Source organism: Trematomus bernacchii, unplaced genomic scaffold, assembly GCF_902827165.1.
Source record: "Trematomus bernacchii unplaced genomic scaffold, fTreBer1.1, whole genome shotgun sequence".
NCBI classification, from domain to species: domain Eukaryota; kingdom Metazoa; phylum Chordata; class Actinopteri; order Perciformes; family Nototheniidae; genus Trematomus; species Trematomus bernacchii.
In genome coordinates this window covers 227,865-250,247 of record NW_022987581.1, presented here as the reverse complement: position 1 = coordinate 250,247, position 22,383 = coordinate 227,865, and the positions used below count along the sequence as shown (strand labels likewise).

The following is a 22,383-nucleotide window of genomic DNA, read 5'->3' as shown; positions in this document are numbered from 1 at the left end:
ACTTCAGTTGGACAGGTTACTGTGCTGATATACAACTTATCAGCAGCTATGAGTAAAAGCAGCATTAGCCTTTTATCTCGCTGTAGGAGAGACAATGATAATAATTTTGAGGTCACTTTGCAAAGTCAATAACATGCCAAAAATAGTGATAAATGCCTCCTTTAAAAAAAGACCAAACTGACGATTTGAAGTTTTTATTTCCACATTCTTAACTTCTTGTGTTTATATGTATTCACTGAATGATGTTACTATTTAAACAAGATATCCCAGTGAATTACGTTTTGTACACTTAACTGTACAAATATTTAACATTTTGGTTGCAATTGACTTTTACCTTACTTAAGGGAGACCTAAATATCTTTATAAAAACTAAATAACCCAATGTATATGTTTTAATATACAATTACAATGTGCACATTTGTACTATAAAAATGTGTATTCAATTTCTCTTCATCCTACATTTTTATTTCACCCCATTTTTTGCAAATGTTTCCTTAAACTTCTCATGTTTTTATAAATTACTTTATTTTAAAGTAACTGTCACAAACTGAATTTTCCTCCTTCATGAATTTCGTATTTTAATACTGAAAAGTATTAGTTAAAAGTCGGCCTCAAAACATTTTCATTTGCAACCACTGGACTAAAATGACGGATTACATTTTCTCATTTCGTTACTTGGTAGAAAAATAAGTTTTCTTAAGTGTCCAACAGAAACAAGCACAGCTTAAATGTATTGGAAAGTGATTATGTTGAGCTTTTCTGAAACCCAAACTCACTCCTGGTATAATAATCTCAGTGATCTGTCCGCTCATATCAACCCACGCTGAGCCCCCCCCCCCCCCCCCTCCCCTCTGGCCCGTTAAAGCGATCAGTGCTTAATGCCCTCTCCGAAATGAGCTTTGATCTCGTTAGCGCGACACAAAGCCTCTTTACTGCCAACGATAGGACAAATCGGCTCTGAGAGAGAGAGAGGGAGTTATCAACTGTACACAGAGTGGACCGCACCGCTGCCTCCGGGGGAAGAAGCATCCATACTACAGAGAGACGGGTCAAAAGAAAGAAAGATAGGAGGAGGAGACGAGGAAGGAAAACAAGAGATGACACAGAGGTGGATCTGGGGGGGGGGAGTGACAGAAGCATTGAAATCGAAAGAAGCTCAATATTTCTTAAAGGGGCCGTATGATGATCATTATCAGGATGATATTAGTGATCAGTATGTAGTGTCTCTACTTTAAAGAGTCCTCTCCTGCTGATGTTCAGGTGTATATCAGTATGTAGTGTCTCTACTTTAAAGAGTCCTCTCCTGCTGATGTTCAGGTGTATATCAGTATGTAGTGTCTCTACTTTAAAGAGTCCTCTCCTGCTGATGTTCAGGTGTATATCAGTATGTAGTGTCTCTACTTTAAAGAGTCCTCTCCTGCTGATGTTCAGGTGTATATCAGTATGTAGTGTCTCTACTTTAAAGAGTCCTCTCCTGCTGATGTTCAGGTGTATATCAGTATGTAGTGTCTCTACTTTAAAGAGTCCTCTCCTGCTGATGTTCAGGTGTATATCAGTATGTAGTGTCTCTACTTTAAAGAGTCCTCTCCTGCTGATGTTCAGGTGTATATCAGTATGTAGTGTCTCTACTTTAAAGAGTCCTCTCCTGCTGATGTTCAGGTGTATATCAGTATGTAGTGTCTCTACTTTAAAGAGTCCTCTCCTGCTGATGTTCAGGTGTATATCAGTATGTAGTGTCTCTACTTTAAAGAGTCCTCTCCTGCTGATGTTCAGGTGTATATCAGTATGTAGTGTCTCTACTTTAAAGAGTCCTCTCCTGCTGATGTTCAGGTGTATATCAGTATGTAGTGTCTCTACTTTAAAGAGTCCTCTCCTGCTGATGTTCAGGTGTATATCAGTATGTAGTGTCTCTACTTTAAAGAGTCCTCTCCTGCTGATGTTCAGGTGTATATCAGTATGTAGTGTCTCTACTGGGACATGTCTCCATGCTTTAAAGTTCAAAAAGCTCTTTATTTTTCTCATACTGTCTGTGCTGCAGCACCTCTTTTCACCCTCTGTCTGAAACCAGAGCCCAGTCTGCTCTGATTGGTTAGCTAGCCGGCTCTGTTGTGATTGGTCAACTGCTTAGATATGTCCCGCATCCTTAGCCTACCACGTACGTACAATGTGTTGGAGCACTAGCAAATAGGTGCGTGACTGTTACATAGTGATGTCATTATGGTCCAAAACGTTAAGGATTTAAGCCTTCGCAGCCCATTTACATGTCAAATAAAACTATATAACTCACCACATGAAAGGAGACCTACAAATAGTATACTACAAACTTAACAAAAGAACATTTTTTTTGGTACAGGCCCTCTTTAAAAATGACCATTTAAACATATTTTTAAGATGAATGCAAAAATGATCAATCCTTCCAAATTCGTAATCAAGATATCTGTCTTAAAATCGCAATCAGCATTTTTTCACCACATCTTTCAGCTCTATGTGAGTGGATTGAAAAAGAGGAAGATAATCAAAGATGGCACGAGAGGGGGGGGGGGAGAGAGAGATGGGACAGTACAGAGAAAGAGTGGAAAGGGGGGGGGGGGGGGTCTATATCACTAAAAAGGAGTCAATTAGCAATCTGGAAAAACGCTTGGGGGAGAAATCAGAGGACAGCTAGAGGGTACTGGGGTGGGGGTGTGTGTGTGTGTGTGTGTGTGTGTTGGAGGGGGGGGGGGGTCTGCGGTTTGTATGAGGCACGAGCAACTAAAGGGGGAGGAGGCTGCACTCTCATTTATTATTACAGTCCTGATTTACAGTCAGAGAGGAAGGTCGGCAATCTACTGCCTGCAGCTCTCAATGGGGATAGTATGGTAATAGGAGTGGAGTGGGAATGAGTCCTAGAACACGGGAATGAGTTAGCATGTTAGCACTTCATAAAGTTAACCTGTCACAAAGTCAAATGTTTTTTTAAATGTGTTTTTCGTGAACTGCCTGAAATAGAATCTGTGGTTAACACAAGCGGAAGATATTTCACATTTTGTTCTACAATAACAAAAGCCTATTTTTCTACAATATTCCAAAATGCCAATTGGCTTTTTGTCAAGAGAGCGCTTGCAAAACTACCTTCAAAAACATACATCATCCCTGCACCTCTGTATTGTTGCGTTGCATTAAACTATAAGGAGCATCCCATTTACATGACATGTTATTTAGCTTTTGATTCTATCCAAAGCGACTTATTTAAATGCCTCCGGGAGCAACTTGGGGTCAAGTATTTCGCCCGAGGACACTTCAACATATGGGGATCAAACCACAAAAACTCTCATTGTTAGTAAACAATACCCCAAGCCACAATCGCCCCAGAAACCACATCCCCTGAACTCCTCTTCCTCACCTCGAGCAAAGCAGCGAGACATTTCCATGTGACTACCGCGACTGCATTAGCCCTCAATGTCATTTTCTATTTTATTTACCCTTTTGCCTTAAGTGTTATTCCACCATTCATCATTCAGAGCCTATCTCTCTCCCCCCCAGTCAACTGATGGTGTCATTTCCCCCATCCATCACTTCCCTCTCCCCGTTTATCACGCTCCCTGATGGATGCAAAGTAATCCTTCTGATTCCCTTTTCTTGTCCCCTATCTCCTTGCTTCCATCCTTCATTCCTCCTCACATTAATCCATCAAGCCCGCCACATATTCCTGGTATTTTCTCTCTACTATACTTAGTGCTGCAAAATGAATCAAATCTTTATCCAAATCACAGTTAGTGCAGTATTTTGTAAATGCTAAATATTTGAAAATATCTGAATGAAGTATTGTGGAGCTGCAGAGAAGCCCTAGTAGTCTACAGACTTGTTTAAGACAGATTCTCTTCACACCATGATATTTTTTAATACATTTCTTGATAAGAAATATCGATATTATATTGATAATTTCAATAACTCCTAATATCCCGAATGAAATCACAAATGCAATATCCATTAACATCCTCACAATTTCTTATTTTTCCCCAATCCAGCAGCCCTACATATTATCCCTCAAGGCCATATGTCTGAGTCCCTTTCTTTTCCATAGTAAACCCAAATATGGTCGTCTTTGTCCTGCACCTCCTCCCCCCTTTTCTCTTATGTGCATCACCTTCCATCCATCAACTCTCCCCCCATCTCCCTGCACAATCCTCCCCCTCATATTTCCACCCTGACCCCCCGATGCCCAGCGATCAATACGACTGATGGGCAGCGAGATCCCTCCCCGTGCCACGCTGCTCATCGTCACATCATCTTTGCTGGCGGGCTGTAACCTTTCCCCATCATCAGCATCCATCCCAAAGCTGAGCATTATACCAGGGACCCTTTTTTTTGTGTGTCATTGCAGTAGGTCAGCCTCACAGCCAATTAAAAGCATTTCCCCAGTTCCCTCTGGATTCAATTACCTGCAGATGACCTCAAACCGTGCCCTTCCTCTACTGTAAGCGCCGTTTTCCCTGCACTAAAAACACCAAACGTCAGCTAAAATGTCCCCCCCCCCTCGTGCTGCTGGATTATGGACACTTGAAAGCATGTGTAGGTGTAGGAATGATGCGCGCCGTGTGAGGAATAAAAAGTGGTGGATCCAGTCAACGGGTTTACTGTAATACACACAGATTAGTACGGTGGAGGCGGTTGACGCTGCCTCAGCAGTCGAGTCATGAAAGCAGGGGAGACCTGTGTTAAGGAGGGCCCCCCTAGAGCCCCCTTCCCCAAAAAAGGCTCTGTTCTTTGTCTTTCACATGGGGTGACCCCTCCCCCAATCCATGTCTGCCTCTCTTTTTAACACCTAGCGACAATCAAGGAAGGAAGGGGGGGGCGATAGGTAGATAGATTCAAAGGCAGTGTGAATTATCATCACAAGTCTGGGTGATTTCATACATAAGAATGAAAGAAAAACACCAAGGGAAGGAGAGGGCTTACTTTCTGGAAGACATGCATGATGAATGGTCTGTCATGGCAATGGAGCCTGTATCATATTACCTTTGTCTGGCTTCTAGCAGCTGCAGCCTCACACTTTGTACGTGTGTTGTTCAAAATCTATCACAATTAAAGGATTTTCCATTTGCTGCAATGATGCATGATTACGTTGTTGATGAGTGGGGGGAAAGAAAAGGAGTTGGGGGGGGGCTGTCAAAACATTATCATCACTCCCATGCTGATGCCTGGGAACAAAAGCTTTGACTGAAGAAGGAGAAAGGGGAGGGTAGAGGATACTTTGGTGGAATAAATGCACACATGGAAGCTTAATAATTGCACTCTTACCTGCCCAATGTCGACCACAGTGGTGCCGTCTATCCTGGGTCTTTTGCACTCCGCACCGGGTAGGTCCGTCAGGGCAGCCGCTGTCTGGGCGTCGGGCTCAGGGTCTCCTCGCTTCATCCCCCGGACAGAAGCTCCCGGACCCCCGGTCGTGTTAGCGAGGGTCCCGGCTGCTGTATCAATGTCTCTCTCCATTACCCCCCGACTAACGGGCAGCATTATAGAAGCAACGTCGGTCGACATTAACATTGGACGGCAAGACAGTCCTCCAGTCAAAAAACAAACAAACGTGTATTTCTATACCTTGATATAATCACAATGGATCCCCCTAATTTACATCAATAATAATAAGCAGCTGGTTCTTCTTTTTTTTAATTCCCAACTTCAATGCTGAACATTATGACTGGCGCATTAAGTAGAAAAAAGAGTTTAAATTAAAAAAACGACGTGACCTATTTTTGAATATATGATCACACGTCTTACTCTTGGATGCCTGACAAGCTAATTAGCTAGCTAACTAGCATGCTAGCATTACATTCCGCTAGCTCCCTTTATAAATGTAGCACCGTTGCCAAAGATAGAAAACGTTGGGAATTAGCTTAGCGGGATACTTCTCCTTAAGCGAAGCAAAGCAGTCGTTTTTCCTCCTCTTCGTCGATCAATTAATGTGTGTTTTTGTTAGTAATAAACCCCTCTGTTGTTCCTTGGTCTCCAGTCCCTTCTTATCGCACCGTGGTCTGCTCTGGATGTGTCTTCTTGGCTGCGGACGGACACCGTTTCCTCTGCTCTCTGAGTCCCCGGTTGGTTGTGTGAGGGAGCCCCGGTGAGCTGGTCCAGGGTCAGTTTGTCTGCGGAGGCTCTGAGCAGAGAGGCGGGCGGTGAGAGGAGGCGGGCTGATCTGAGGTCTGTGTTTCCTCCGTCTCCTTCTCCTGCTTTTTTTTCCACGATTCCCAGAGAGACGCCCCCCTCCTCCTCCTTTATTCTCACGTATTTCAAAATGTTAGTATTTTTCTGTTCATAACACAGCCATTTCATATTTTAAAACTATAAATAATTAATAAATAAAACAACACAGACGAAAATGAACAAATTCAATGAAAAATAAATAAAAATTGGTAAGAAAGTAAACAAAATAAAAGCTAGTTTTTTTCTACAGGTCTAAATAAGATATAGGGGAATATAATAAGTATGTCAAATGCAAAAGTAGAGGACATTTTTTTTACATTTTCCACGCAGTTTAGGGTGATTCTCAATTTTAGAAATAATTTTAGGAGACTCTAATTTATTAAAACAAATTTGACAACACTTAACATATTCAGGTCTTTCTTCATATGGCCTAATTTAAAGCATATATGTAACTTTTATATGCATTTTTGTCAGGCAAAAGCACATATTTAATTGTAAATACAATAATACAATATGACTCCTGCGTGTTTATACATTTAACAAAAGCACAATAGTTTAGTAATAATTATATAAGCGTTTAATTAGGTATATACATATGAAGAAAACTCTTGACCTATTCAGGTTAACGTCCTTTTACATAGCCAAGTACATTACTAGATTTGATGTGATAATAGAAAGCAGATGTAGATAACCAAACGTTTTTGATGAAGAAATCAAATCACAAATCAAAAGAGTCTGCAGTCTCTGAATGTGATTTCTCTGAAGAGAAGATTTACAGCAGCCTTGTTTTTAATGTGTTTGCGCCCCCTGGTGGGTTTTACACGACATAGCGTCTGAAGTGAAGGGGATTTCCATCTTGAAGGTTGAGAAGCTGTGATGAATTTCAAACAAAAGCAACACAAATCAAATACAGCTGCTGTTGTGTTGCAATATTTACAGTGGAAAACCTAAAATAACTTAAAGAGGGGGAGGATACTTAAAAAGAGGAACGGTAATTGTGTCTTCGTGGTCACACACACACACACACACACACACACACACACACACACACACACACACACACACACACACACACACACACACACACACACACACACATTGTGAAGTAGAGGTGTCTTACAGTTTTTGAAGTGCACTGCAGTAAAGCAAGGCAGGTTTATTTCCATAGCACATTTCAACGAGGCAATTCAAAATGCTTTACAAAAATAAATATTAAGACATAGTGCAACAGAAACACATTATAAAATTCATTAAAAACAGTAATTTATTGTTGTAGTTGTATAGGATTTCCCGTTCCATCGGCCTACATCCTGGTAACATAGATGAATATTGTGCAGACACGGTTTTACAGTTTGCTAGATAATTTAATTACCCGGAGTCTCTGCTGGCACGTTGTGTTTTCTCATGACAGCTCATGTGTTAACTCTGTTTTCTGGGAAACACCCACTCGATCAAAGAGCATTAATAAGGTGTGATGGTGACCTGTGTCCTGTGTTCATCGCACCAACACACTGCTGGAGAAACACACCTCTTAAGTGTTCACACCTACAGGAGATATGAATAGCTGTAGGGGAAAAATACAAGTGTTTTACAAGTCTATACTTTCTAAAAACATAAATACCATTCCATGTATTTTGGCATTTACATTTCATATAGTTTTGCCAGCTCTTTATTTACTTAAAGGGGACCTATCATGCTATATTTGAATAATATAGTGTAGGACCATACCTATATAAGGCATATTTATACTTTTTTTTTTTCAAAATACCAAACAGATCATGCATTTTAGCCATGCCTCATTTTGCTCAATTTGACATTTTTTAGCTCTGTTTTTGCAAGGGCAGATTCAGTGAGAGCAGCACCATCTACAGGCCTGGCATATGTACTACAGCGTCTCCAGGGCTTTCGAACGGCAATGGCCGTGGCTGTCTCCTCCTGATTGGTGGAGTTGGCCCAATAGCCGTAGCGCCACTGTCCTGACGTCAGGACAGTGTTCAAATCTGGATCAGTTTTGATCAGATCCGTTGCAGCCCCTTTTTTAGAGATTTGGGTATGGAGGAAAATAGAGAGGGTTGTGTTTTCTGACACTTGGTGAGTTCCCTGGAACACCGGGGACACATATTCATGTATAAAAGACGTACAAAAGTGCATTTTGCATGATAGGTCCACTTTAACACTTGTGTGGTGTTCATATTTGTGTTACTCAGCCAGTGTTCGTGGGTCTGGTGGACCCGCTGCCTTTTTGGGCTTCAATTCAACACAATCAAACTATTTTATGTTAAAATACTCAACAGATGTTTACTTCATCCCAATTACAAGCAATATAAACAGCATATGGTTAATATTTGCCCTTTTACATTTGTTAGATCACATTAATTAATTAAAGCGCTACTTGTTTTTTGCCCGCTGACCGGCTGGTCCTGTGGCTCGTCTTTTTTTGGTAACTAGCTGATGCTCAATCTCATCCTCTTCTTCAAAGTCACTGTCAGACTCTGAATTCTCAGAAATGTGATCCTCACATTCTGAAACACCTTCCTCTTCCTCTACATTAGGGCCGGACTGGTTCAATGTTTATTGCAGAATTTATTGAAATGAACTTATTGCACATATTAAACCTGGAACTAACAAAGCTTAATTTATTGCCTATAAAAACAACATTAAACATTAAATAATCAGTTGCATTCATTTCTTATGGCTCTATCTGAAGCTTTTCCAGAGTCATTTCTTATGATTACATTTTTCCACAGGCCAACAACAGCTTCAAAAAAACTATTTCCCTCAAAGAGAAAACCAAACATGCCCTGTTGTCTCAAGAAACAAAGTGCAGAAGGAAACATCCGTGTAAACTCAGTGTGCTGCTCTGTGATGCTAGTTCAAGCCAGATACTTGGCATCTCATCTTGGGTGCAAGTTCATCAATGTTTGGGGTCAGGCTCTGAGCTGAGGAGACCCTCAGGATTGAGTGAAGGTGTGCGTGCAATATACCGGCGGGCCAGATCTAATAGTAATTCAACTAATTAAAATTGTTTAGCCTTAAATATTGAAGTAGCAAAGGGTCAACAGCTCATGGTGGTGGGCTGCTACAGACCCCCCTCAGCTGTCAGGGACTCTTTATCTTCATTGGCAAAACTTTTATCTCAACTTGACTACAAGGCAATAGTGCTGCTTGGTGATTTTAATTGGGACTGGTTAACTTCTGTGTCAGAGGATTTTAAAAACCTTTGTATCTCTCTGAATGTTACTCAGATTATAGACAGTCCTACTCGCCCTAACATTAAGTCCCCAAATAAATCCTCCTTAATTGATCTCATTTTAACTAATGTTCCCCATAAATACTTATCTGTGGGAGTATTTGCAAATGATCTGAGTGATCACTGTGTTGTAGCCACAATTAGGGACACAAAAGTCCAAAAGGTTAAACCTCGCATTATCAGTAAGAGAGACAAAAAACATTTTGTGGAGCAGGGTTTTGTTCATGATCTGTTTGATTTTGATTGGGGAAAAATCGATCTGTGTGCTGATGTAGAAACTGCATGGTCTTATTTTTATCTTGGTTTTATGGAAATTATAGATAGACATGCACCCTTTGCGTAAATTTAGAGTGAAGGGACGAGACAATCCTTGGTTTTCTGCTGAACTGTCTAGTCTCCTACATGAGAGAAACAAGGCCTGGGCAAAGGCTAGGAAATCTGGCTCAGAGGTAGAATGGCTACGCTTTAGGCAGCTAAGAAATAGCTTCACATCACAAATAAAAAGTGCTAAGTCTAAGTATTATCTGTCAGTTACCACAAAGAACCTGAATAATCCTGGAAAATTTTGGAAAGCCATAAAATCGATATCCACCGGTGAAATCCGTAATGAGCTACCTCCGTGCATTACCACAGCATCTGGCACTATATCGGACAGGGCCACTATGTTAAATTGTTTTAATGAGCATTTTGTGTCCTGTGGCTCTCTGTTTGATTCTGTGACTAACTCTGCTTCTGTGAACACCACAGTCTGTGATTCGGAAAAACGTGTTTTGGAAAACCCTTTTAGTTTTACTCCTTTTACTGTTGATGTTGTTCGTGAAGCTTTAACTAAGTTAGATCCTAAGAAACCGGCTGGCCCGGACAACGTGGAACCTTTCTTTTTAAAGATAGCTGCAGATTTTATTGCTCCACCTCTCACTACTCTTTTTAACCTCTCCCTCAGCACAAATACAATTCCAAAATTGTGGAAGTCAGCGTATGTTATGGAGCTAATTTCCTGCCATAACTCCACAAACAAACTAAACAGGTTTTACAAATGCCTCATGATTCACTAACAAACACAATGTGGTTTGCAAATACAAAACACCATCTACAAACTAATGAATTTAGTTTTGCAAAGAAAAAACGTATCTATCAAAAAAACACATAACATTTTTCTAATAAATCATGTTTCAGAGACAAATTCAGCATAGGTTTTACAAGTACACAACTTTTTTTTACAAGTGCACAAATTTGTTTTACAACTACAACACTTTGTTTTACAACTACAAAACTTTTTTTTACAAGTACAAAACTTTTTCTTCTCACGGCGGAATATTACTGCCAAAAGTCACGTGAGTGAGTCACGTGACTTTTGGCAGTAATATTCCGCCGTGGCTGGCTCATGCACAGTCACACATGCTCACTCACACATGCTACACGGCAGCAGGGGGTGCTACTGAGTCCATTGGGAAGACGGGAGGTTGAGCAGAGCATGGAACAGCCCTTGCCAGTCTGATGACAGGTGTTTCTCGCGATCCAGCGATCTGGGTCAGTGTTATAGTGATAATATTATAAACAAGGTGAATTTAGCGATCACAACGAAAACAGCCAAGACACATATTGAGCCCAGAAAATAAATGTTATTATGGGCTGTAAATATAATAAGCCTTTGTCTAAAATGGACAACATTGTAACTAAGGAGATTTAAACTATATATACAGCCAGGGGACGTTCGGGACGAATCCCGATGGGCCAGTACTGAAGTGGGCCGGTCGGATAAGTCACTGCTCACCCCCCCCCCCCCCCCCCGTCGACAATTTCCTCGCGGTATTTACTTGCGGCACCACCGAGGTGGGCCGCTTACTTGCGGTACCGAGGTGGGCCGGCGGTACCGAAGTGGGCCGGTCGAGAGTCCCGGGCTGATTTGTAGTCCCAGTCCGCCCCTGTATACAGCGATTCTGCACTCGGTCAATCAGCTGCTTTTCATTTGTATTCCTGCTATATTCAATGAGTGATACAAATATTTTTTACCACAAGTTCTTAATAAAACTGACACTGTTGGACTTGGTACTAGTTGACTGCAACCAGAAATAAAATGAAGTACTTTACTGTGTACTTTGTGAGTAATCCTCTGTCAGAGTCCCCTCCATAGTACATAATGCATGTTTTTTGCTATCTTTGATGAATGATAAAAATAAAATGTTACCATTAGTTCTTAATGAAATTGATACGGTTTGACTTTGTATTAGTAAGCCTACTACTAACAATACATTGAAGTACTTTTACTGTGTATTTTTTGAGAAATACTCTGTGAAAGTCCCCTCCTGTGAACAAAATCAAGCCACTTCTGCTAAGTTTGATGAGGGAATTCTTTTTTGTTGCCATTAGTTCTTCGTGAGATTGATCCTGTTGGACTCAGTACTACTGAAACTACCCCCACAAGTACTATGAAGTACTTATTGTGTACTTTTCCAGTAATCCTCTGTCAATGTCCCCTCCTGAGTACAAGAATGCATGTTTTTCTTTTAATAAGCGTTAAAAAACATTTCTTCCTGAGACTGATATTGTTGGAAAGAGGATGGTAGACATGATATCAGCAATACTTCCAGTCAGTACTCCGGCAGCAGCATTTTCACACCTTGGAAAGTCTTTAGAGTCTGGCCTGGAATGGATAGCTGGTCAAAAATATCCTTCAGCAAAGTAACACACTCTGTCACATGGTTGCCCTCTTATGATGCTGCTGTCTTTTAATATATAATTATTCCTCTGCCGCTAGTTCGTTCCTCGCAGATTCTTCAGTCTCATCAGCCTCATCCTTCCATCAGTCCCAGTTAACGCCTCCAGCCCACTTCCAGTATCTGACTCCATATGATATTGTCCTGATGCTGTAAGGGTGATGCCCCATGATCACAAAATGACCCCTCTAGAGTGCCAAGGACCTCATATTATGTCTGTCGTTAATGTTACATCACCCATTAAATCACCCAAAAAATATTTTTTTCCCTCATCAAACTTAGAAGAAGTGGCTTGATTTTGTTCTCAGGAGGGGACTTTGACAGAGTATTTCTCAAAAAATACACAGTAAAAGTACTTCAATGTATTGTTAGTAGTAGGCTTACTAATACAAAGTCAAACCGTATCAATTTCATTAAGAACTAATGGTAACATTTTATTTTTGGGTCATTCCAGAATTGGAGGACATTTCATGTCCCCCATATAAAAAATCTAATAATCCATGCCCAAAAAGCTAAGACATGCACTTGTTGTGTTAAATATACTTGTATTGAGACAAGATGCATATAAAGTTGTAGAAAAAGTGGTTTCAAAATATTATTTAAAATATCAAATAGCTCTCGAACACCCCCTAAAATTGCCCTTTTCTCTTGTCCCAGCTTCTTGGTGACCAACTTGCATGTCAACTATAACATTTAAAATAGGGTTTTTATTTACTTTTTTGGTATTATTCTATTGATATATGTGTCTTGTAATGGTAAAATCAATTTGTTAAATCATAAACACATTTTAAATAACAGTAATTTTGCACAGAAGGTGCAACATGCGCGCAACCCTACCGAAACCTTTTTAGCTTGGCAGAGGAAGTGAAAAAACTGTTTGTCGCATGACACAGTGGAAAGGACATCAGCAAGCCATGTGCTACTACCATGGGTAGACCAAAACTAAGTCCTCTCTTTTATTTGTAATATATTTCCAATCTTGTCACTCTTGAAGGAGTGTGGCACTCATACAAACGCAACCCTGTTACTCAAATTATGAGACAAAAACAAATGAATTTCAAATGTATCTTTCTTTTGTTAAATATATATAAATATAAATATAATATAAAGTGTGTCCATTCCTTGACAATAGCATTACATTGTGCAGCTAGCATTAATTCCTGAGGTAAAAGCTAAAATTAGCATTGATTTTCAACCCTGTTACTTGCAACCCTGTTACTATAATTAGAGTAACAGGGTTAATTCTTCATTGGAAAATATACATTTGATGCCTTAGCTGGGCAAATCACTTTTTTTTATGGTTTATTATCTGTTTTTCCTAAATACATAACAAAAAATAATAAAATGAAAGGTTCATTTTTCAAAAATGTTGGTGTCTAAATTGTCCTCCAATTCTGGAATGACCCTTTTATCATTCATCAAAGATAGCAAAAAACATGCATTATGTACTATGGAGGGGACTCTGACAGAGGATTACTCACAAAGTACACAGTAAAGTACTTCATTTTATTTCTGGTAGCAGTCAACTAGTACCGAGTCCAACAGTATCAGTTTTATTAAGAACTTGTGGTAAAAAATATTTGTATCACTCATTGAATATAGCAGGAATAAAAATGGAAAGCAGCTGATTGACCGAGTGCAGATTCGCTGTATACAGGGGCGGACTGGGACTACAAATCAGCCCGGGACTCTCGACCGGCCCACTTCGGTACCGCCGGCCCACCTCGGTACCGCAAGTAAGCGGCCCACCTCGGTGGTGCCGCAAGTAAATACCGCGAGGAAATTGTCGACGGGGGTGAGCAGTGATTTATCCGACCGGCCCACTTCAGTACCGGCCCATCGGGATTCGTCCCGAACGTCCCCTGGCTGTATATATAGTTTAAATCTCCTTAGTTACAATGTTGTCCATTTTAGACAAAGGCTTATTATATTTACAGCCCCTAATAACATTTATTTTCTGGGCTCAATATGTGTCTTGGCTGTTTTCGTTGTGATCCTAAATTCACCTTGTTTATAATATTATCACTATAACACTGACCCAGATCGCTGGATCGCGAGAAACATCTGTCATCAGACTGGCAAGGGCTGTTCCATGCTCTGCTCAACCTCCCGTCTTCCCAATGGACTCAGTAGCACCCCCTGCTGCCGTGTAGCATGTGTGAGTGAGCATGTGTGACTGTGTATGAGCCAGCAACGGCGGAATATTACTGCCAAAAGTCACGTGACTCACTCACGTGACTTTTGGCAGTAATATTCCGCCGTGAGAAGAAAAAGTTTTGTACTTGTAAAAAAAAGTTTGTAGTTGTAAAACAAAGTGTTGTAGTTGTAAAACAAATTTGTGCACTTGTAAAAAAAAGTTGTGTACTTGTAAAACCTAAGCTGAATTTGTCTCTGAAACATGATTTATTAGAAAAATGTTATGTGTTTGTTTGATAGATACGTTTTTTCTTTGCAAAACTAAATTCATTAGTTTGTAGATGGTGTTTTGTATTTGCAAACCACATTGTGTTTGTTAGTGAATCATAAGGCATTTGTAAAACCTGTAGTTTGTTTGTGGAGTTATGGCAGGAAATTAGCTCCATAGTATGTCCTGCCTTTGCTGAAAGGAGGGGAGGCAACTGTTTTAAATAATTATAGGCCCATCTCTAAATTATCAGTTCTGGCTAAGGTTCTTGAACGCCTAGTGAGTGAGCAGGTAAAGGTGTTTTTATGTACAAATGACATCCTGTCTAAACATCAGTCAGGCTTCAGAAAGCAACATAGCACCATCACTGCGACAATGAAAGTGGTGAATGATGTGGCGAGTATTTTAGATAATAAGCAGAGCTGTGCAGCTCTATTTATTGACCTTTCCAAAGCGTTTGATACCGTCGATCATCGCATCTTAAAGCAGAGGCTACTCAGTATTGGCATATCCAGTCATGCAGTGGGGTGGTTTGTGAACTACCTCTCTGAAAGGTCCCAATGTGTTCATTTTGATGGGCTGTCTTCTGAGTGGTTAAACATTACTAATGGTGTTCCTCAAGGTTCTGTTTTAGGTCCACTTTTATTCTCCATCTACATCAATAGTTTAGGTGAAAATGTCGATGGAGCAACCTTACATTTTTATGCGGACGATACCGTTATGTACTGCGCACGTCCCTCCATTAAGGAGGCTGTTGTTGAATTGCAAGCTGCTTTTAACATTATTCAGACTCAGCTCTCTGAACTAAAGCTTCTTTTAAATGTTGATAAAACCAAGGTAATGCTCTTTTCAAAAGCTAAAAAGACACCAGAGCCTGTTTTAGATATTTTAACTACGCAAGGAATAAAACTTGAAGTGGTTGTCTGTTACAAATACCTTGGTATCTGGCTTGATGATTGTCTCACTTTTAAACGTCATGTCAATAACCTGCTTAAAAAACTGAGGGTTAGGCTAGGTTTCTTCTACAGGAACAAGTCCTGTTTCTCGCTCGAGGCCAGAAAAAGGCTAGTCACTGTGACCTTTTTACCTGTGCTGGACTATGGTGATTTGATTTATATGAATGCACCTGCCAATTGCCTGGTCAAGTTAGATGCTGCGTATCACAGTGCACTGAGATTTGTGACAAACTGTAAAGCATTAACCCATCACTGTACCCTGTATGCAAGGGCTGGTCTGCCTTCACTAACTGTACGGAGGCTCAGTCACTGGTACATTTTTATATATAAAGCCATGTTAGGGAAACTTCCATCCTACATCTGCTCCCTGATCTCACGGCGAATTGTAAGTGGCTATTGCCTGAGATCGCATGCTGTGGTTTTATTAAATGTGCCAACTGCTAGGACTGTCTTAGGGAAGATAGCATTTAGATGCGCAGCTCCACTGTCCTGGAATAGTCTGCAATTAAAATGGAAACTGAGCAATCTGGTGCCACTAAATGTTTTTAAAGCTCGGTTGGATGCTACTCAATCGGAAGCTGTTGGTACCTGTGCATGTGGATAGTATGTAAATTGTAATCCCTGTAATGCTACTGTATGATGTCCTTTTGTTGTTCTGTTATGTTTTTAATGTTTCATGTGGAACCTACTTGAGCAGGTCTCCCTTGAAAAAGAGATCAATGATCTCAATGGGATACAACCTGGATAAATAAAGGTTTGAAATGAAATGAAATGAAACATTATCCTGCGGGCCGAAATTAAATCCACCACGGGCCTGATTTGGCCCCCGGGCCTTGAGTTTGACACATGTGCTCTACATCATCATTAAATGGTTCTCTCTCTTCCAAAATAATTTGCAAGGCCCTCTGAGCATCTTTTGGCCATCTTGATCAGTTGTGATAAGGACCCAAACTGGCGAAGCTTTATTTATTGTGTCTCGCCCCAAATGTACAGCTTGGATAGAGTGTGAAAAAAAATAAAGATTGGTTCACGCAAAACATAATGCAGGAATGTGAGAGCAGACAGGTGTCCGTGCTTGAATTCATCAACAATGTTGCAACCTTGTGCGGGAATGACACACATACACACACACACACACACACACACACACACACACACACACACACACACACACACACACACACACACACACACACACACACACACACACACACACACACACACACACACACACACACACACACACACACACACACACACACACACACACACACACACACACAGCAGAGTCATAGTACACCAGGATGCACTGCACTCTTAATGACCACAATGTGTCAAACCCTGATTTGATCACAGGGACCCTTCATGCAAATATTTTCCTCCTGGCGTAGAGGATTTTCACATTTGCCATTGGCTCATACAATAACAAGGAACCACACGGAATTCTTTTTAAAAATGTAAATGAATATGCAACAACACAACCTCTGTTTGTAGCATTTCCTCTACCATGTGGCTTGAAAAACACACATTACCCTGCATTAGAGAGACAGAGAATATATGAAACGGAACAATACTAAAGTTGTGAAATTAAGTATATTTAGGTCATATTCTGCTCTTTTCAGGTTCATATTAGTATGTAGTGTCTCTACTGTGACATGTTTCCATGCTTTAATGTTCAATGGGGGCATTAGACCATTTACATGCACTACAACCTATATAACACACTACAGGTTAGTGAAACCCCCAAAAAGTATAATAGGGACTCTGTAAGTCAAATATATGTATGTTTATACCCCCCCTACACGTTTATATTACATACAGGATGTTTGGGTCCACTGGACCCGGGGCTAACAAAAGTGTAGACATTGTGTGTGTGTGTGTGTGTGTGTGTGTGTGTGTGTGTGTGTGTGTGTGTGTGTGTGTGTGTGTGTGTGTGTGTGTGTGTGTGTGTGTTTTTCAATCATTCAATCACTAGCTTGACACGGGACATCATTGTTTAATTGACAAAGTGCAGAAATCCCTCTGTTTGGTTGCAGATGCAGAGATTGCTTACTTGCCTACATTGAGGAAGTTCTATCCACAGTGGAAATTAAAATACAGATAAGGAACCTGGTACCAAAAGTGCGTCAAGTGAAGTGAGGCACAAAGAGTAAACAACAACTCTTATCTGAACGTTAAAGTACAGTATGGAGAGTTGTCACCCAAAACAGTGGACTGTAAAGGTTTACGTATACAATGAGCCTGGTAGTGCATTCCCACATGGAACCAACACCCCTTTACACCCGTCTATTTACTACCATCATCCTCCATTTGGCGTCATTTCCTTTCAAGAGCACTAATCTGTTTACCCTAAACCGGCAGGGGGAAGAACAAATGGTAGGGGGAGGACAGGAATAGTTCGACAACCTCTACTACACAATGTTAAAGCAGGTATCTGTTTTAAATGTTGTTAAAGGACATGTGCAAATGCATGAAGAGGGTCTGTTACCAAAAGACTGTTGTAGCTGTGTGTTCATCAACAGCAGCTCTGTGTATCTGTTGTGCTAAAAGAAAGGGGGGTCAAAAAGTACTCCTGGCAACAACTGCTGTGTGTGTGTGTGTGTGTGTGTGTGTGTGTGTGTGTGTGTGTATATGTGTGTGTGTGTGAAATATTGAACGAAAGGGGGAGGAAGAGATGTCATTACCTGTCCTTTGTTTCCAATTTTGTTATGTATGATTACATTTCACATTTACACCAATTAAAAAATATCCACTACTAGTTTTTCATTTATTATTCTGCATTATAAATGATTGCAGTTGAAATGCAATGGGTGTTTGAATCCCTGAGATATTTGTGTAAATTAAATACAAAATCAAAAAATAAAAGAAATAACAATAATAGAAAAAGTAAATGCATAAAAGTGCTAGGGCTTGTTTTAAACATGTAAATCAAATATTTCTATAAAACAGACCAATTAAGTTGTATTCTTATTTATTTATAGTAGGAAAAAACTCTTAAAATACACAAAATCAACATTCACTTTCATTCACCGAGATCTAATTTCCTTAACTTTCACTCTAACCATCATGTTCATATAGCCCCGCCCACTTTGTACGCCACCGCCTGCTTATAGGTGGTCTCTCGTCCGTCAATCCTTTCATCCAATCGAATGAGAAGGGGTGGGACATGACGTTGGGGTATTAAATAAAGGCACGCTGTGTCGACTGTGTTAATCCTGTTGTGTTTTCTGTCTGATAGCAGCAAGGATTAAAGTCGTCAAAAGATATCCAGGTATTTATAACATTTTAAAGCTTATGTCGTTTTTTTGGCTGCATTACTTTGATATATTAACAAGATAAAACGCTGTTGTAATGATTTAAACGTGTTAAAAGGTCAAATGTAACACTAAATGGTTGTTATTTGTATGTATATGTGTGTTTGTTATATAGGCAAGGCAAGACAAGGCAAGGCAAGGCAAGGCAAGGCAAGGCAAGGCAAGGCAAGGCAAGGCAAGGCAAGGCAAGGCAAGGCAAGGCAAGGCAAGGCAAGGCAAGGCAAGGCAAGGCAAGGCAAGGCAAGGCAAGGCAAGGCAAGGCAAGGCAAGGCAAGGCAAGGCAAGGCAAGGCAAGGCAAGGCAAGGCAAGGTGCTTTACAAAAATGGAAGACATTCAGAAAATGGCATTTAAAATCAGTCATTAAAAAGAAAAGATAATAAAATAAACATTAAAAGAAAAAATACATGGATAAATGGTAGAAGCTTGCATTAGAAAATATATGCATAAGTGAGGAAATAATGTGGTTTTCTTGTATTTACAGTAAAATAAGCATCATGGCTCTGGACGGAAGTGGCCTCCTCTGCAAATACACACTGTTAATGTTCAACCTCATCTTTGCGGTAAGTGTGTTAATAATTATGCTACTTCCTATTTTAATTCTTCCCTTTTTTTGTTTACTTTATAGTGTTCTGTGCAACGCTGTGAAAAACTAATGGTCCGAAGGTCGTGTTAAAGTTGTTGGTGTGGTTGAGGTGGCGCACTTTAGGTTTCGTTCCTGTGAATACCAGCTTCCTGAGAATTTCACTTCCTGAGTTTTCTCTATTGTTGCAGGTGTTATCTGTGGTCACATCCAGGAAGGAGAAAGGAAAACAAAATCTTTAAAAATAGGGGTCTCCAAACTTTTCCCCCCGAGGGCCACATAAAGAAACCTATACTAATGGCTGGGCCCCTCACTACAAGTTCATTTAGTAAAAGCAATCAAATGTAGGTCAATTATGCCTGATGATTGAATAAGCCCCAAAGACCCCGTCGGCGGGTCCTTTTTTTTTTTCACAAAAAAAAAATAAATAAATAAATTATTTTTTATTTTTTTATTAATATTTTTTATTTTTATTTTTTTTCTTTGGATGGAATGAATACCTATGGTGATAATTCAATGTAATACACCATTTTTATAGTCTGGTACCTGAAAAAGGTCAAATGGCACTGATGGAACGAGATGTACCCAAATGTGCCGAAAGCATATTCCGCCTGGAACTTTCTTTTTCTAAACCTCTCTAAAAAGGTCAAATTTCACTTGTTTTGCCTCAATCTTGATACAGGGTACTTATTATATGTTATAGTTTGGATTCCTGAAGCTTATAGTCTACCATCCCATCATTCAAGGGTGGTTTTCACTATAAGTAATGTTTTTTCTTTAGGCGGAGGTAAGAATTTACCTTTTTTTGCTATGTTCCATCTGAATTTACTCTGACTGAGAAAAATCTATATTGATTCTGACACTTCTACATCCAACTCACAGATGTAACCTTGCTTTGATAAAAGAAATTATTCATATAACCCTTTTAGAAGTTAAGTTGTAGTCATTTGTTTTGGGCATGTCATTTTCGAGTGTGAAACCTGAAAAACAGGCTCGGGGCTTAACAGGTTAATAAGTGTGTTGTTGATGACGATTGAAAACAGAATGAGTAGTGATCCCCGTGTAAACAGAATGGCTGAAGTTTGTAAACTAGAAGACATTTTGGATATCGTTCATTCTGGCAGTACTATTCCGGGTCATTGGGAAACGATTGTAAACGAAACATTTAAAGTGGTACTGGAATCTTCATTTCCCGAAACATTCTGTTACATTAACGAAGAAATGAAACAAACACCAAAAGTGTATCATGTGCTCGCATTGTATGCTCTGTTTGTAGATGTAATGCATCTTTGTGTCAAAAACAGCATACACATGAATACTTTGGCCGAAGTGCAAAAACTCCATTATAATATTTCCCTTCATCTGGGGGATTCTGTGCTGGAGAAGATCCGGGGGATGTTGCAATCAGTATAAATGTATTACTGATTCCTATGGGGTGAAAACAATAAATTGTAAATATGAAATTCTGCAAATAAAAAAGTGTTTTTTTACATTTTAAAAAACTGTTGTCTTCAAATCATAGTATAGTATTTCCTACATATCATTTAAAAAAAGAGTCACAGTGTAGAATGTCTGAACATTTATTTTTAAAAGTACTAGTATAGTATGTTAAAAGTATCTTGAAAAAAAGTCCAAGTATAGTATGTTGTTAAGAATTATATTATATAGTTTGTCTGCAATGTCAGTATAGGATCTCTAAAAAAAAAAAAAAAAAAGTCATAGTATAGTTTGACAAAAAGATGTGTTGAAATGGTTTTGAATAAACATTATTTAAATTATTATTTAAAAAAGTAAAATTGTATCAAGTGCATCAGACAACTCAAATTACTCCATTTGAACCATATTATAAATAAGTAAAGAATGGTCATAGTATATAGCAGGGCTGTTTAATAGTTTTCGGTGTTTCTGTGTGTCGTTGTTTCAGTGTTTTGTGCTTCTGTGTTTTTGTGTGTCAGTGTTTTTTTAGTGTTTCAGTATTTCAGTGTTTCAGTGTTTCAGTGTTTCAGTGTTTCAGTGTTTCAGTGTTTCAGTGTTTTGTGCTTCTGTGTTTTTGTGTGTCAGTGTTTTCAGTGTTTCAGTATTGCAGTGTTTCAGTGTTTCAGTGTTTCAGTGTTTTGTGTGTCAGTGTGTCAGTGTGTCAGTGTTTCAGTGTTTCAGTGTTTCAGTGTTTTGTGTGTCAGTGTTTCAGTGTGTCAGTGTTTGTGTGTCAGTGTTTCAGTTTGTCAGTGTTTCAGTGTTTCAGTATTTCAGTGTTTCAGTGTTTTGTGTTTCAGTGTTTCAGTGTTTTAGTGTTTCAGTGTTTTGTGTGACAGTGTTTCAGTGTTTCAGTGTTTCAGTGTTTTGTGTGTCAGTGTGTCAGTGTTTACAGCCTTTCTTTGCTCTGATCAATCCCCAGGGATCCTCCTCTGGAAGGAATATAGCAGGATGAGAGAAAAACATACTTTAACATACTATACTAGTACTTTTAAAAATAAATGTTCGGACATTCTACACTGTGACTCTTTTTTTAAATGATATGTAGGAAATACTATACTGTGCCACAGAATTCCACTATAGTACTTCAAATCTGTATTAGTGCCAATGCTGTGCCACAGCATTCCACTATAGTACTTCAATTTCTTTATTCTTCCCCTTAAAATTATTAGTGCGAATGCTGTTTACAGCATTCCACTATAGTACTTCAATTTCTTTATTCTTCCCCTTATTATTAGTGCGAATGCTGTGCCACAGCATTCCACTATAGTACTTCAATTTCTTTATTCTTCCCCTTAAACTTATTATTATTATTATTTCAACCATACTTTGGCTCTCCATAACTTCAGCTTACTTTCAGCTACAGAAACCATTCAAATATCAAACTATTCAGCCTGTTCAGGAATCGATGGGAAACCTTCAACTTTTTAAAAATATTTTATACTTTTTGAAATATTCAGCTTTTTAAACTCTTTTTTTAACATGGAAGTCAATGGGAGATGCCT

General features: G+C 39.5%; 2 protein-coding genes across 4 annotated transcripts in view; one reads left to right on the top strand and one right to left on the bottom strand.

The window, feature by feature from the left end:
* The window catches only part of LOC117479975 (RNA binding protein fox-1 homolog 2-like), a 67,734-nt gene extending 61,662 nt beyond the window's left edge, over nt 1-6,072 (bottom strand). For all 3 annotated transcript variants that reach the window (XM_034127083.1, XM_034127084.1, XM_034127085.1), the window contains exon 1: nt 5,281-6,072. In XM_034127083.1, the coding sequence (XP_033982974.1) occupies nt 5,281-5,526 (246 nt within the window). In that variant the 5' untranslated portion in view covers nt 5,527-6,072. The remainder of the gene's footprint in view (nt 1-5,280) is intronic.
* A 12,638-nt stretch (nt 6,073-18,710) lies between these two features.
* LOC117479910 (CD81 antigen-like) overlaps nt 18,711-22,383 on the top strand; it is a 31,693-nt gene continuing 28,020 nt past the window's right edge. The window contains exons 1-2 of the mRNA XM_034127022.1: nt 18,711-18,781; nt 19,307-19,385. The gene's annotated coding sequence lies outside the window, so the exon portion shown is untranslated. The remainder of the gene's footprint in view (nt 18,782-19,306; nt 19,386-22,383) is intronic.